The sequence below is a fragment of the Vitis vinifera genome, chromosome 7 (assembly GCF_030704535.1).
Source record: "Vitis vinifera cultivar Pinot Noir 40024 chromosome 7, ASM3070453v1".
Taxonomy (NCBI): Eukaryota; Viridiplantae; Streptophyta; class Magnoliopsida; order Vitales; family Vitaceae; genus Vitis; species Vitis vinifera.
Window position 1 is genome coordinate 28,330,408 of NC_081811.1, and position 16,608 is coordinate 28,347,015.

The 16,608-nt window shown below is 32.8% G+C and overlaps 2 protein-coding genes across 4 annotated transcripts; one reads left to right on the top strand and one right to left on the bottom strand.

Moving 5' to 3' along the window:
* The first annotated feature begins 341 nt into the window (after nt 1–341).
* Nucleotides 342–3,550, top strand: LOC100252600 (F-box/kelch-repeat protein SKIP6). Its single transcript, XM_002275987.5, has 2 exons — nt 342–1,541; nt 3,122–3,550. Exon 1 carries the CDS (start codon nt 438–440, stop codon nt 1,521–1,523), a length of 1,086 nt encoding a protein of 361 aa, XP_002276023.1. The 5' UTR covers nt 342–437; the 3' UTR covers nt 1,524–1,541; nt 3,122–3,550.
* A 3,283-nt stretch (nt 3,551–6,833) lies between these two features.
* On the bottom strand, nt 6,834–12,310 carry LOC100262762 (shikimate kinase). 3 transcript variants are annotated; one of them, XM_010654479.3, is made up of 11 exons: nt 12,048–12,310; nt 11,199–11,451; nt 9,615–9,673; nt 9,368–9,422; nt 9,206–9,278; nt 8,810–8,897; nt 8,386–8,468; nt 8,146–8,275; nt 7,940–8,018; nt 7,262–7,326; nt 6,834–7,163 (listed from the first exon to the last, which is right to left on the bottom strand). In XM_010654479.3, the coding sequence occupies exons 2-11, from the start codon at nt 11,407–11,409 to the stop codon at nt 7,101–7,103; spliced, it is 906 nt and encodes a 301-aa protein (XP_010652781.1). In that variant the 5' UTR covers nt 11,410–11,451; nt 12,048–12,310; the 3' UTR covers nt 6,834–7,100.
* Between the last annotated feature and the right edge of the window lie 4,298 nt (nt 12,311–16,608).

Below are 16,608 nucleotides of genomic sequence, written 5' to 3' on the forward strand. Positions count from 1 at the left end.
TTTTAATATTGGTAATTTATATGTTATTATAAATAATATTCATTTTATAAAATATGATCAAATATGCTTAGTTTAAGTTTAAGCATTGAAATATAATTGAACAAATCTATCTTGTTTGAATATACTAAGAATTGTATGGATCAAATTCTTAACAAGAGAGAATAAATTAGTTCAAATCAATATAGTTTGATTCGATTAGAAAATTAATTATTATTTTTTATTAATTTAAGATAAAACACGAAAGTTTTAAAATTGGACATACTATGGCCCTCTCAAGATCATTTTACTAGGCCCAAAAGAACGACAGTTGGGCTTCAAAATTAAATTAAGACACAACTAAATTCATATTCCTACATTAACATCAACCTGGCGAAGCTCAAGGCAGCCCCCGGCCACCACCTCCAACCCAAGCTCCACACAATCTGAAACCAACCCTAATGTCTTCTCCTTCTTCCGCTTCTTCTTCCTCTTCTTCTTCTTCTTCTTCTTCTTCTTCTGACCTCATTCCTAATCTCCCAGACGACGTCGCTTTGCAATGCATAGCCAGAGTCCCCAGGTCTCGCCACCCCCACCTCTTACTTGTGTGTAAATCGTGGCGCTCCATTCTCAACTCCCCAGACTTTTTTTCCACACGATCACTCCTCAACTGTATGCAACACTCTCTCTATCTCATCGTCAGGGTCAACTGCACTCTCAAATGGTTTGTGCTCAATCAAAACCCCAGAATTCTCGCTTCTCTTCCTCCAAATCCGTCTCCGGCAATTGGATCCGCCTTTGCCGCAATTGGGTCTAAGATTTTCGTATTGGGTGGGTCAGTCAACGATGTGGCTTCACCGACGGTTCAGGTTTTTGATTGCCGGTTCGGTACGTGGGAGTTGGGGCCCAGAATGCGGGTGGGGAGGGAGTTCGCGGCCGCTGGAGTTGTGGGTCGGAAGATTTATGTGATGGGTGGGTGCTTGGTTGACACGTGGGCGAAGTCTGCGAACTGGGCGGAGGTTTTCGATCCGGCGGCTGGACGGTGGGCGGGGGTGGAGAGTCCAGTGGAGGTGAGGGAGAAGTGGATGCACGCGAGCGCGGTGGTGGAGGAGAAGATCTACGCGATGGCCGACCGCGGCGGGGTTGTGTTCGAGCCGGGGACGGCGGAGTGGGGCGGCGTGTCGACGGAGCTCGATTTGGGGTGGAGAGGGAGGGCTTGTGTGGTGGATGGGGTGCTGTATTGCTACGATTATTTGGGCAAAATCAGGGGTTTTGATGTGAAGGAGGGGCTGTGGAAGGAGCTGAAGGGGTTGGAGAAGGGTCTGCCGAAGTTTCTGTGTGGAGCAACAATGGCGAATGTGGGAGGGAATCTAGTTGTGTTGTGGGAAGGGAAAGGAAATGGGAAAGAGATGGAAATTTCATGTGCCGAAATCGCTATTCAGAAGTGCAGTGATGGAGGCTTGCGCGGATCAATTGTGTGGTCGGATGTGATTCTTTCTGTTCCCATTGGGTCCGCCATTGTTCACTGCTTGGCAGTTGCTGTGTGACCATTGCTAAGCTCCAAGGTATATATGCCTTTGCTTCAGTCGAGATTTGCATTTTATGATTATGAATTATTCGTTAATTAGCATAATGATCATATACTTATTCACTGCTTGGGAATGTTGAATGAGCTTAGAACGAATTTTAGAATTTGGGTATTTGAAATTATGGAGTATGCCATCTAGCTATACATTGGTAGAAGTTGACATTTGAATTGTCTAAGGGTTTTTTTGTTGAGGTTTAAGCTTTATGCGAGCGGTAATAGAGATTGCTGAAGTGTAGATATCATCGGTTGTGTTGTTTTCATTTTTTCCGATATTAACATTGTATGCTTGCTAATATGTAATTATTGATAAGCTACTCTGATTGTGTGCTCACTCACGGAAATGATGTGACTGTTTTGTGTATAGAACAATCTTGAATCATAGCATGCATGCCTCTAATTATACGGGTGAAATTATTGCCTAAAATTTGCATTTCTGCTCTAAAAATGCTTGGATGCTCCTCTTGGATTTGAACCATGCTGCCATTTGCTTTTTTTATGGTATTTTTCTGAATTCCTACTAGTGGAAGAGCTATGTCGGGAATTTCACCTTTCAACTTCCTTCTTTCTCTCTTCAGAATTATCTTATGAAAGGTCAACTGCTTCTGGATTTTCTAATTTTTAAAGGGTGTTTTCTTCTTTGCCTGCAAAGACATCAACAAATAATTGCTGGCCTTATGTAAAGATAAAGGAACATATCAAAGCCAACTCCATAATGTCTTAACCCTTCTGCTTAAATTTCATTTTCATTCAAATTTGGCTATGCTTTAAACTATCTGTAACATCTTCAGTGCTTTAAAAACCATTGGCATTGATGTGGATTTATAATCCAATCTTCACATTAAGAAAAGGCATATCTCCATTACTAACAAAATATAATTTGGAGTCAGGACAACCAATGTCTCGCTATAGAGCAGATTATATTAACGATAATGCAAGTCCACTGTTCTTAAGAAATTGTAAGTCATTCCAGTTGTGGCTCTAGTATATTATTGTTGTTTTGAGTTGCTAGTTGTATAATAATGTCATTGCTCTCTCTTCATCTCTCTCTAACAACAACTAAATGAATAAATACTAAATTAGTAGAAGCATGAAAAAATTGTTTTTATGATTTGTTTGAGGCTTCTATATCCATCTAAGAAAGCTCTAACTATATAGCCGTGGTAGCGTTTATTCCTAGGATTCTGCTTGTATGATTTAGTCCTCCATGCACCATGCCACCTGGATAGTTTTTTCATATGTTCATTTACCATTTTGTTTCTTCCGTTTTTGGGGATTCCACTAATAGAACAGACATGAGGGGATTGAAAGTATCTAAGTACCATCAGCATCTTAAAGTAAGTGAGCCATTGGCTCTACTGCATTCTTTAGTTCTAGAAAATATTGGTTGGGGGCCTGGGGTTCATGCTTAAGACTTTTGGGATTGTGCATTTAATGATAGATGATCATGAATCAGGGTAATGCCATTCTGATATCTAAATGTACATCATACACTCCCTACAATTTCTAAAGCTTTATAAGTTATAACCCTTAACATATTTGCTCTGTTGCTACTTTCAGGTTTGTACATTATATTGTTCTGTAAATAGCCACAAAATCTTGGTCTCTGAACATGGAAAGAAAATACAAATTCAATTTCTTTCTCCTTCCTCACCAGTCAGGAATGTGGGAAACCAATTCTATCTGGTGTTGAATTAATTATGCTCCTGAGCAGGCTACTGCCATCAGTCACACAATGGTCCAGAAGAGCTTCCTTGTTTGTGGTTTGGGAAATTTCCTGACACCAGACCAGTTGCAGGAGTTACTCAAAAGAGGTAAGCTGGAGTTTAACTCCCTCACCTTTTCTTGCCAATCCGGTTGCATATAAGTTCAAGTTCATTAAGTTTTTATTAGTTGTTGTATTTAAGGAATTTCTTCACAATAATATTTAGAATCTCTGTTCATTTACATTAGCTTGATTTATTAATGTTTTTTAATGCTTTTGATTTACCCAATTGGTAAGCAACATTTTACATTGAACCAGAAAATAAAAAAAAATAAAAAAATCAGTAGTATTGTAGACTCAAAAATGAAGGAACAAAATAAATGCTAACAAGGATAAAATTGCATGGTCAGGCTAGAGAGAAATCACCATCAAAATATTGTGCCTAAAGCTGTAGACATCATAGGGTACTGCATATATGTTGGTATCCTGCATTGAAATTCTAGGATGAGTGTTGAACACCATATTCCCCCATCTGTTGCATTGAAGTTGTAGGATCAGTATTAAACGCCACATTTGCGGACACCCCCATCTGCTGCATTGAAGTTCTCTAGGATGAATGTTGAACACCATATTCTCATACACCTCCATCTGTCAAAGTGACTGTTTCCATAAGGTCCATCTCTTATGGTTTTATCCATTGTACACAACCTACAGCTATGGATGGACCCTATAGAAACAGCTCATTTTGGCAACACAGGCAAAGAGGCCCAGGCATTAGGTGGCAAATTTTTCTGAGTTAATCACCAAAAGAAAATCTGTATTTCTCTCTTGGTATTGAAATTGACATGTTGGTTAGCAAGACAGGAGACTGTATATTATCAAGGAGAGTTTTGGATTTTTTGAGAGCAGTATTCTTGAGGATATTCAGATGGGTGTCTTATTTAGCTGTAAGATCATTATAAGCATTGTCAACTTAGGTTTGAAAAGAGTAGCACTATTGGATCCTTTAAAAGCGTTGCATTCATACAAAGGCTTATGTAGTGTCTGTTCTTGTATTGATTGAATTCCTGTACTTTTGAATACTGATGCTATTTTCCTAGGCTTTATAAAACACATTATTTCTCAAGGTCTTGACAAACTTCAATTAAAATCTCAGGTGCTTTACTCTCTGTCGTTTTCAACTACTTTAGAAACAGAGAAAAGTGTTCTAATCAAAGCTAAGCATCTTAAATTTTGTTGTTAAAGAAAACTATAGGCTTTATGGCTTGCTAAAGGAGCAGAGCTGAGTCACTCATAAGTATAAATAAACTAGTTTTTGCGGTCTACAAGTTTGATGTGTATTGTAGGTATGGTCAAACTTGGAAGTTTGTTCTTCAATGTAAGGCAAACCATGTTTCAATCAATCAATTATTTGGCTGAAACCCCATCCACCCCATCCACCTTCAGAACTCTGATAGGCCTATTCATTGAGATAATGAATCTCTACCCAGTTTCCATACAGATAACAATCAAGTGAAGATCATTTTAATTCCATGCCAGTGTTTGACCAGTGCCATTCAAGAGTTCTTACAGTTGCGAGGTCAACGAATTTTACATCTAGCCTAGAATCATCATCCTTAATAACACATCCAGTCCAGTCTACCATCTCTTACAGGTGAGAGGTAGCTTCTGCTACCATGGCTTCTTCAGCACTTCCATTGGCACTACTAACCTTGAGGGTTGAAGGAGCCATGGATGAAGTGCCCTGGGAGGGGGAACCCCCCAACTGCATCAACACTCACGGCTATTTACTAAGTGTGTCATCTGGCAATCCTCCACATAAACTGAAAATTTTTGTTCTTCACTGTTCTAATGTTTTTCCAAGGAAACAGAAATGAGCAAGCAGGGTTCAAACCTGTCAGCAAAATGAATAATCGAGCACTTCTGACAAAAGGTTATATCAATATATATTGGTAGTATTACTAAAGTCAAACAAAATATACAGAGAATCCTTTTTTCCTTGGAAAAAAAGACATCAACTTGTATTTTTAAAACGCTAGTTCCACGTAAAAAAAAAAATTAAGATAAAAAGTGAATTCATATTTTCTTTGTATTTTTAAAAGGTAAATGCATTTTTAAAATAAAACAAGTGACGAAATATTTAATTTTTAAAAATTATATATATATATATATATATATATATATATATATATAAAGAAAATTCAAGGTGTCTTGGGTTAGGTTAACGGGGACCACATGGGCTTGTACGGCCTTTAGGTCTCCTACCCTGGCGCACCCCTTTATGGCAACCATCGACGAGCCCTGGTCTGGTATAGGCTGCTGATTGATGGAATTCAAGCTGTCTTGGGTTAGGTTAACTGGGACCACGTGGGCTTGAACGGCCTATAGGTCTCGTACCCTGGCGCACCCCTTTATGGCAACCATTGATGAGCCCTGGTCTGGTATGGGTATAGGCTTCATATGGTGATTGATGGATTTTGCACTTTTTGGGTTTCTTTCTTTCCCTTTTTTTTTTTTTGTAAGGGAAATCTGGGTAGTGTCAGTTGGAAAAAAGGGCAAGTCTTAAAAATGTTTAACTTCTAATATTTTTAACCTTTTTTAATGGTAATATACTAATATGGATATTTTATTTTATTTTACTTTTAAGGTTTTTAGTTCATTCAATTAATTGTAATGTACGTTTGTGATTATTCAAGAAATAGATATTATAAATTTAGGGCTTACAGTTTTGATTTTCAATACTTGAAGTGAAATTGTAAAAGACTTAACCCTGGAGATTAATTTCGACAATATTTTTAATGCAATTTTACATCTCTATATCCCTTTCCCAACAACGGGACCAAGAAATGAACGAGAGGGATGAGGGTTATCCTGCTTTTGGCATGCGCGGAAGCTCGAATGATGGGCAATTAGCTTTGTAGTAGGCCACAGGCCCTTAATGATTCCATCATTATGCTTGGGCTCTCAACCACGCATATGATTCCATCAGACGCTCTTTCATGACCCTGATGAATTTGATTTAACAATATTTATATCTAAAATTGCTTTTAATAAAAGCGTTTTTTTTCTTTTCTTTTTCTTTTTTTAAGTATTTTGAGAAGAATTACTCATCATGTAATCATTCAATAAACACTAAAAAAATTAACATTTTAAATAGTGTTTTCATATTTTTAAAAGTATTTTTTAAATTTTGATAGATATTTAATTTTTTTTAAAAACATTTTTTAAGTTAAAAATATTTTTTAAAATTATTATCAAACATATTTATTTGATAATATTTTTATTTAAAATATTTTGAATTGAATATTTTTTGTTGAAAGTGTTTTTAAGAAAATTATCTATTAAATATTTTTCCAAAAAACACTATGAATAATTTTAGCATCCCTCTCAATCGATGGAATTGGATATTGAACAAATTAGCTTCATGTTTAGGTTGAATTCACATCCACTACCAACCCCAGAACCCTAGCCGACTTGCTTGAGATGCTTAACTTGTCCATAAAATATTATAATGAAATAAGAGGGAAATATTATAAACAACTTTCCTTCACACCTACACCCTCCACATCTTTTAACATCATACCCATGACATTATCACATTTCACGTTTATTACATGCACTTTTGAGTAGTTACTGCACTCTATTTGACAGGATGAATAAAGAGATGAGCAAAGAAAGCAACACGTGCAATATCCCTTTTAAAAAATAGAAACACCACATGCGCCCTTCTCTTCCACCAAAACTAAAAACACCAAGGGAGGATCTTTGGCCCCCAGATTAAATACATCATAAAGCACTAAAATGTGTCTGTAAAAGAGAACAAGGAGAGGTAGGTTACAATGTTGCAATGTCCATGCCATTTTCCCCCTTTAGAAAGGCCTCAATTTGTAGAAGTGCCTGAAATGGATTGTAAAACTCGACTTTTAGAAATGCTTCCAAGAGCTTGTATTATGTGTGTGCGTGTGGATAGAGTGGAAAGAGAGAGAGAGAGAAACCTCGATGGCAATAACAGTTGGTGTGAGATTGGTTACGTCTCTGTGACCCAATTTGGCTGCGATCTCTGCGTATAGCGGAAACAAATTTACATTCTTCAGTATTTACAAAGTAAATGCTCCAAAAAAAAAAAAAAAACGGTGGTTGTGTGTGGAATTCAGATGGAGGAGTGGTTTGGGAATTGAATATGACAAGCATCATGTGCCATGGATTGTCATCAAGAGATTCTGAAAATCCCAATCTTAAAACCTACCAGGAAGTATTGGAGAAAGGCAAACTATTAAAACTTTGGAAAGTGTTTCCAAAAACAATTTGAAGAACAATTTTTGAAAACTCTTCTTTAATGTTTTATAGAATAATAGTCTATTTGGAGATTTGAAATGTTCTTTACACATTTTCTATCTTTTTCAATATATTTAAAAAATATTTTTTATATTTTTAATCATTCTCCATATTTATATATTTATTTTTTAAAACAATCTTTAAAAAGTAAATGAAAACAATTAAAATATGTTATCTAAAAACACTTTATTTTCTGTTTTTAAAAACAAAAAATTGTTTTCTATTATTTGATATAAAAAACAGGGCTTAAGCTTCTAGGCTCCAAGATCTCTAAGATGGAATTGTTCAAAAGTTGAGTCCTACGAAAACAAGAAGATGAAGGGTTCAGGCAAACATACCTTCCAGGGAAACCCTAGCATTGGCGTTGGCATATGCATCACCCCTTTCCTTCCAAAGGTTGGATAGACGCGTGAGAGTCTGCAGTGGAGTTGACAGAAGTAGTGGAAATAGATCCAGACTTAATTGATTACACATGAAATCTAATCCAAAAGAGCCATCCTGGTGGATGCACCCAGTGTAGCAGTAAAGCACTAAAGCTACTTACCCTATTGTAAGCATCACCAGAATCATGATGCAAAAGGGGTCGAGAATTAGTTCCTACAGCTGAGATTCTCCGCGCCAGGGCTTCCAAAGGTACATCTAACCAGACACTAATTCCTTTTGCCATGTATTTCCTGATTCACCAGAAGCAGTGTTAGTTTGCACGACTAACATGTGCACTGCAAATCCAACCATACAAACAGAAAATACAAGAGATTTGCTACCATTATTTCCATTGTCATACCAGTTGATAGGCCGAATAACAGCACCTCCACCAGTGGAAACAACCATATGGTGCGTTAAAGACAGTTTCTGCAATGTCTCACTCTGAAAAGCAAAAGTGTAATCATTAACTTTTGATTTCAATAATGGAAGGAGGAATTGCCAGCAGATATATAAAGTTGGATGGTAAATATAAATGATGGTGGAACTAATGCTATTTGCTTTTAGTTATTAATAATTGTAGAAGACCAACAGATACAAATACAACAACTCTAAAAGAAGTTCAAATTTTGGTTGCTTATTTATTTGACTTTAAATACATGTTGAGAAATACAATTAATTAATCATACAATAAAACGAGAGCCTAATCATTTTAAATATTCTGTGAAACGGTGTGAGGGGTGCAGAAGAGGGTGAGAGAGAAGAAGAGACAGAGAGACAGGTACCTCTTTATTTCTGAAGAAGCCCTCGCCATAGAGGTTAAATATTTCAGCTACAGAAGTTCCCTTGACAGCCAGCTCCACCAATGTGTCACTGAGGCACCCCAAACACAGTGCAATCTCAATATTATTTGTAAACTGCCAGTCAAGTGGACTCTTTGCACAGTAACTGGCATTTCATGCAGGAAGTGGTACCTCTAGAAGGTCCCAACTCCAACCCAAGGATCTAATGCCCCAGAAGTAGACAAAATGCCCTGAGATGGGGAACCCCCAACCATACCAACATTCACTGCTATTTACTAAGTGTGTCATCTAACAATACTCTACATGAAGTGAAAATTTTGTTCGTCACTACTTAAATGTTTTTGCAAGAGAACAGAAATGAGCAAGCATGGTTCAAACCTGTCGCAAAATGAATAACCAAGCACTTCTGACAAAATCTTGCCAATAGTTGTTTTTCCAGAACCCATCATCCCTGCATTTCAAGTACAATCTAGTCAACTACAAGAGCAACTTAAACATGACTAACTACGAAATCTAAAGGGCGTAGATACAGGAACTGACCAACAAGATATACACAGCGTCCATCTATATACGGCAGAATCTCTTGTGACTTATTCTGCAATTTTATTAACTTCAAATCAGATGAATGCACAAAACCATCTTAGAGAACCCAATAACACTAAGCCCAATATTTCATTTTTTAAGGCCATTCTTCATAAAACCATTTATCACATACAATGCCAAAATACTAGTGAACAAGAAAGGGTGAAGCTCAATATAAAAGATCAAACTGGGCATCATTCCATACCTTCAAAATCAAAGCCTCGTCTAAAGAAGGAGGAAAACTTCCAGATTCCAATATTGGAGCTACAAAAATAATATTAGAAATAAACTGTCAACAATCAAAATGAGGAAGGGTGTTACAGAAAACCATGAGAATGCAGACCTTATTCCTCATTTCAAGAAACTTTTTCTTTGCTCTAACATTGAAATTAGATTTTTATCTCAAGCATAGCAGATGAAAGCATTTCTTAATAGGAAGACATGACACAAAAGAAAATACTACATAACTTCGAAATAATAATGCACTTAAATATGCCCAATAGTAGTTCGTGCAAGTCCTTCACAAACAAAATCCAAGAAAAATAAAAGTAAAAAACAATAAAAAAATAAAAATGTTGATCATACAAATATTTCTTGGCAACATTATGGCTGAAACATCTCTAGTCCAAAATGTCTAGAGCACAAGTACCACTATTTTCACATAAGCCATCTGCCTCCCATCAGTAAGATTGCTCCATATGTAAGGGATTCTATACCAAATTTCTAATCATCCATACATCCATATTTGTTAGCAGTAACTCTTTTCCATATGCTATTAGTCTCTTTACTGAACTTCACAAGCAATTTAGTTAGCACATTTTGCTTGCAGCTGTCTGTTACACACTGAATCTGATATCATCATGCCGTTTACCATCTAGCCAGATGACATAATGGAACACCTTCCGGTTATTCTACACAAAGTCTGAAATTCCTTAACCCTATAAGAAATTGACATAGAAATGGTGAACCATAAAAGGACAAAAACTTTTATAAGCATTAACATATGACCTGTGAAGAAATAGTATTTCAATGATTCAAGTCCTCAAAGAAAATTTTTCTCAGCCACCTAGATCTCTACTGGAATTCCTAAAAGGATAGTCTTGGCCAACTTCCAATGCTGTCACCTCCTCTTAAAAAAGCCATCATCCAGCTAGGGATATGATCCTCTGCTTTTATCCCCTTCCTATTGCCATGAAATTCACTTCTCTGCTTCAGCAATTTCCCTCTTAAAAGGTCCACAGAAAAGTTTTAAGAATCAATCCTCCATCCCTACTTTCAGAAGGATTGGGGCAGAGTACCAACTACCAAGATGAGCAGAATTTTATATAAAAACAGCCCAAAAATAATATTCTCATAATAATGAACTTTTCAAGAAGATACCACAAATCCTATCAATGTTATCTTGTTGAACTTCACAAGAAGATACTATAGATCCTATCAATAAAGGTGAATCACAGTACCATGTACAAAAGAAGAATCAAAATCCTAGTGAGAGTTAGATTTGATTTCTTTAATTATGAATTTTTTTTATTCCTATTCTCATTCTAAAAAACAATCCAAACACAGGGTTAAGGATCCAAAATCATGAGGAGGGGACACTGCAATTAAAATTTAAAATTACAGTACCATCTTTTATAAACATTTTTTGAAAAAAAAAAAAATCTAAGAAACCTTTTTTTTTTTTTTTTTTTTTTTCATTTTTCAAGTTTCAAGTAATCCACAAATAAAATGAATTGTTGATCATCAATCATGTAGCTAATATGTAACCAATAAAATGTGTCATAATTACCTGGAAAATTTCTGTAAGAACCAGAAGCCTCCAACGCAACATGTTTTTGCCAATTCGAAGTTCTTCTAGGTTGAAAATGACAAGAAATAGGATGCCCGTGCTGCTCTCTTAATTTCTGAGAGAACGGCAAAGAAACACTCGGTCTCCTCGCGAATTTATCCGTGTCAATACATGCAGAAAATTGCATCTTTAGCGCAATTTTGGCCTCCATTCTTCTTTTACAACTCCTAAATCCTCAAACAACTCGATTTCACTGCAACATCAATCAACTTTCAAGTAAATTGACAGTTATGGAAAGGATTTCGCTGCAAAAACGTAGACGTTCCATCAATTGATCATAAAAACATGACTTTTAACCCTAACATCCCGTTTGGCTGCCGAGAAAAGTCCAGAATTTTACAATAAATTGGGGGTCGGAGATGGCGGTTATAAGTTTCCAATTTGTCTATTTTCTTCTCCTCTCCCCAATTTCTCACCGACCAATCAGGACATTAGCCGCAACTAATGCAGATCGAATACAGAGATAAGCTCAAAAACATGATTCAATTTCGCAGAACTCATTGTCAGAGGTTAATAGCCTTAACATTCAGCCCCGGTTCTGCTGTAAAAAATTTATGAAAAATAAAAAACATCCCCGAAAAAGCCCTTCAACCTCAAAACCGAATCCAAAAAAAAAAATGTTCATTTGACTGAGCTTTTGTGAATTCCCCAATATTCAAAATATTTCTCGTCCCGGAAACCAACCAGAGGCAAATGATCCAGAATTTCAAAACCCAATATAAACTTTTAAAGAGAGAGATAATTTTATTATTCAAACCAAAAAAAAAAAACTGAATTTAGAGAACATACCAGAAAAATGAATCACTCAGATTGAAGAGAATAAAAGAAAGATTGCAAAAAACTGAAGCAGACGCCTCTCTTATTTCAGCTGTTTCAATGTTTCTATGTCGTTCGCTTTCTAAGTTCCTATAGATATATGGTAGGCGGCGCGAGGCCACCTACCACTGATGTACGGGTATTCGTTGCCTCCGGCCCTCCTTTAAATTTACGAGGCCACCTACCACTGATGTACGGACAATCGTTGCCTCCGGCCCTCGACTCTTAGAATGCGTTCGGTGTTTTAAAGAACTGAAAATTTTTATCTTTAAGTTACAACTTGCAAGATAAAAAGGAACGCTAAACAAGCTACAACAATTTAAAAATTATGGCAATTTTAGAAAACATTTCTCTTCTCAATCTATGTTGGGTGCAATATATTTGAAAGTTATCTTTAAAAAAAAATGATTATTATAATATAACTTTAATTTTTTTAGTGAAGGAGAAAAACAATTTTCAATTGATACAAAGTGTCCCAAATTTAGTCATAATTTTAAAACCATGTATTTTAATAAATATTTCAAAAATTATATATTTTTTTTCTAAATCCCTAATATATAATATGGATGTATCACAATGAAAATACAAAGTACTAATATTAAAATTAGTAATAGTCTATCTTTGTATTATATATCGGATATTATAATGAGACTCTTAAATTTAAGGATATTATTTAATGTGATATTTTTTTTTCCTTTTTGTAGGAAAAAAAAAAAATTAAGGGCCCTTCTTATAGTAATATTTTATTTTAATAAAATAATTATTAGTATAATCAAATAATATAGTTAAAAATAAAAGTTGTATGATTTTTTTTAATTGAATGTCGTTTTTGTTTAAGTGTGCCTCAAAGTGATTTTAGAATAATGAAGTGTTTCTTTTAAAAAATATTATAAATGATTTTTTAATATATTCTTTTTTTTAAATTTTAAAAGTATTTTTTAAATTTTACCACACATCTAAGGCTATATTTGATACCCTTAAAATGTGAGAGAAAATACAAATAAAAAATAGAAGAAAATAAATTTAAAATAAATTAATTAATTTTATTTGTTAAATCAAACTCATTTCATTTATTTTAAGTCATTGATATAAAATTAAATAATTTAAAAAATAATGACTTTTTAATTAATTTTAATCATATTTTTTTTAGTAAGACTATCAAATATAAAAAAATGAATTTATTTTTTTAACTTTTTTTTTTGTGTGTTTCAGGAACCAAACTTAACCCTAATATTTTTTTAAAAATATTTTTAAATTAAAAATACTTTATAAAATCACTGTAAAATAAAATTTAAAACTTATTACATCCTATGTATTTGCATAATATGTGAATTTGAAAATTAGACACTATTAGGAGATATAAAATATTTATGTAGTGTTTGTGTTGGGCAATTAAAATTATCAGTTTATTTGGAACAATAAAGTAGAATGTATAGAGAACACTTTTAACCTAATTGGAGGAAACTTTCTCCAACAACAAAATATGGTAAAAATATTTCCTATTGAGATGTTGTTGAACTTATTACGCAAGTATAAGAAAACAATTATAAACACAAATACTATTAGATTCCCTTTTTGTAAGGAAATTTTTATTCATATGGGAAGAGTTGTGCCGGAAGACGAAAGTTGCCTATCATATATCATGTAATAGAAAATAGAAAAGAAGAAGAAAAAACGGGGATGTTGCCACGGGTGGAAAATGTGGATAAGAAGACAGGACACGAGTCAGTGGAGGATTCGGTGGGGATATGCGTTGAGGATAGGGGTGAGGATTGTGGTGGGACAAGCCACCCAACTCAGGGCTAATGGGTGGTTGGTAAATTTATTATTTATCCTTTTTTTTTTTTTTCTTGTGGGTCTGCCTGAATGAGGATATACCATATATGCCCATAACTTGATTCCTCGTCTCTATCAATTATCATTAGTCCACCCATTGTGTCAATACTTTGTTTCATGAGGATCTTTTCGTCATTTCATATCCCACTTTATTTTTCCTTTTTTGTTTAAACAATCTTATTTCTTTGTATCAATTGTCATTTTTTTCTTATTTTCCTTTAATAATTCATATTATATTTAAACTCAATACAAATATAATATTTATGTGAAACCGGTTACGTTGACAGGGACAAATAAATAGGAATTAACTTTGGAATATAAAAATAAACGTTTTTTTTTTTAGAACAAATCAAACATGCTAGTGGGCCCTTTTGGGCCAGGAGTCAAGCCCGTGGAAAAGTGTTCAGGTGGACCCGGTCAAAAAGGCCGGTCAGCCCACCAGTAGCACACCTACCCCATCCAACAACCACGGTCCACGGTTTTATTGGAAGAAAACGGAGATATTTATTTATTTATTTTCTTAAATTATAAATAAATAAAATGTCGCATATTTTTAATTTTATAAAAACTGTATTTCATGTTATTAAATTTATTAACGAATTAATTTATAGAATTATCCTTTTCAAACATATTTATTGTTTAGGTGTGGATACATTTTTTACTTTCCATTTTTTAAAATAAAAAATAATAGTAACTTTAATTTAAAATATAAAATATTTGTAGGTATATTTTGAAAATAATATTAATTTTTAAAAAAACTAGATATTAAAATTGTTACTATATAAGAATGTAAAAAAAAAATCTAAAATATTTTTTGAGAATATAAAATATATTTATATTTTTTATAAAAAAATATTATTTTATATTAAAGTTAGGATTATTTTTATTTTTAAAAATAAAAAATATCAAATAATCATATGATACAAAATATTATTTAATTACAAAAATTAAAATGAAAATAAAATGTCTTTCATTGTCCTTAATTGTTCTCATGCACATACATTCTCAATTTTTGTTAAAAGAAAAATATTTATTTATTTATTTATTCCTCTGGATTCGTTGAATTGGTATCCACCCCAATTTTGGTCTATTAGATATGTCAATAGTTTACGACTGGTATGATTCGCCTACTTGGCCAAACCGGGACCATTCCCGGAATGGATAAAATATTGGGTTGAACTCTATGAATAATGGATGCAATCATCGACATTCATCTTCAACTTGAAGGTTTTTTTTTTTTTTTTTTTTCTTATTTTTAATGGATACCCAATTGTAAAATATAATATATAGGATTGTAAGTTAGGTGGATTTAATCCAAATTAAGAATAATTAATTTGATATAACTTAATTTAATAACCTCTAATTTTAGATGCTTAAATACACTCTAACCTAACCAAATATATTTTTAAGTTCTAATTGAGTACGGGTTAATTATATTATATTGAGATTGATTGGATTGTATAATTTAAAATTTATTTTAAATATTTTTAATTTTTTTCTATATATTTGTATCATAATATAAATATCGAATAAATAAAATTTGAAGATTATAAGGGATATGATATAGATGTTGATTTAAAAATAAAAATTATATTGTATTTCAATATTTATTAAAACAATATGAAATTTTTGTTATGTTATTTATAAAATTTTCAATAATTTAAAATTTAATAAATAAATTTTATTTATCTATTAATAATATTCATGATTAAAAATTTAAAATTTATAAATAAAGAATTTCAAATTATCTTATTCAATAAAAAATTTCCATATATGTTAAATAATACATATATTAATATCAATTTACAATATATTTTTAATTATTATTTTGTAACTACAAATTGAATTTTTAATAAAAAATATTTGTTTTATAAAATAAGTAATATAAAAATAAAAAATTAATGAAAAATAAATTTATGATATATAATATGTGTATATCCAATATCTCAATTTAGGATCAATATTAATAAATGAGATATAATTTAAAGCCACCAACGAGATTTCATTACCATGTTAGCTTTAATCAAATTCGCCAACACTTCATTTTTAGAGGACCTATAATGTAATATATACCTCCTATGATGTGACATGTTGGTTGTTGGATACCATAATTTAATTTTGGGATAATAATAATTATGGCCTTTGACTCTATATAATTGAGCCAAAGTCCTTTTATATTTTATTTTCCATCTCATCACCTTCAATTTTTTATATAAATGTTGTGAGAGATATTTGACTCTACAAAAAAAAAGTCAAAATTATGATTTTTCTTTACAAAAAGAAAAAAAAATGATTTCTCTATATTTGTATGATAAGTGGATGGGAGGAGATGAAGGATTTTTTTTTTAAATTAATGGAATTTAATTTTACTTGAGAATAAAAAAAAAAAAAGCATGTTAGGTAAAAATGATTTATTTAAAACAAAATTTTGACAAATTTTTTTTTTAATGATCAAAATTGTAATTAGTGACTAATTTTAAATTTAAGTCTAAAACCATAATTGGTGATTATGATTTTTAAACTTAAATTTAAGTTGTAGTCACCGGTTTTATATATATATATATATATATATTTTTAAATCATAGTTACTAATTACGGGTTTATAATGAAAAAAAATAAAAATAAAATTTTTAGACCACGTAGATGTCCAAATGGTTAAGATGTATTAATTTGAAAATTATTTTAATGAAAGGTTTAA

Excerpts from the sequence above, each read along its gene's own strand:
- LOC100252600 (XM_002275987.5), top strand. The coding sequence starts at position 438 with ATGTCTTCTCCTTCTTCCGCTTCTTCTTCCTCTTCTTCTTCTTCTTCT.
- LOC100262762 (XM_059737691.1), bottom strand. The coding sequence starts at position 11,409 with ATGGAGGCCAAAATTGCGCTAAAGATGCAATTTTCTGCATGTATTGAC. Across the intron at positions 9,674-11,198 it reads TTCTTACAGAAATTTTCCAG|CTCCAATATTGGAATCTGGA; the intron begins GTAATTATGACA and ends TTATTTTTGTAG. Across the intron at positions 8,469-8,809 it reads GCTTCTTCAGAAATAAAGAG|AGTGAGACATTGCAGAAACT; the intron begins GTACCTGTCTCT and ends TTTGCTTTTCAG.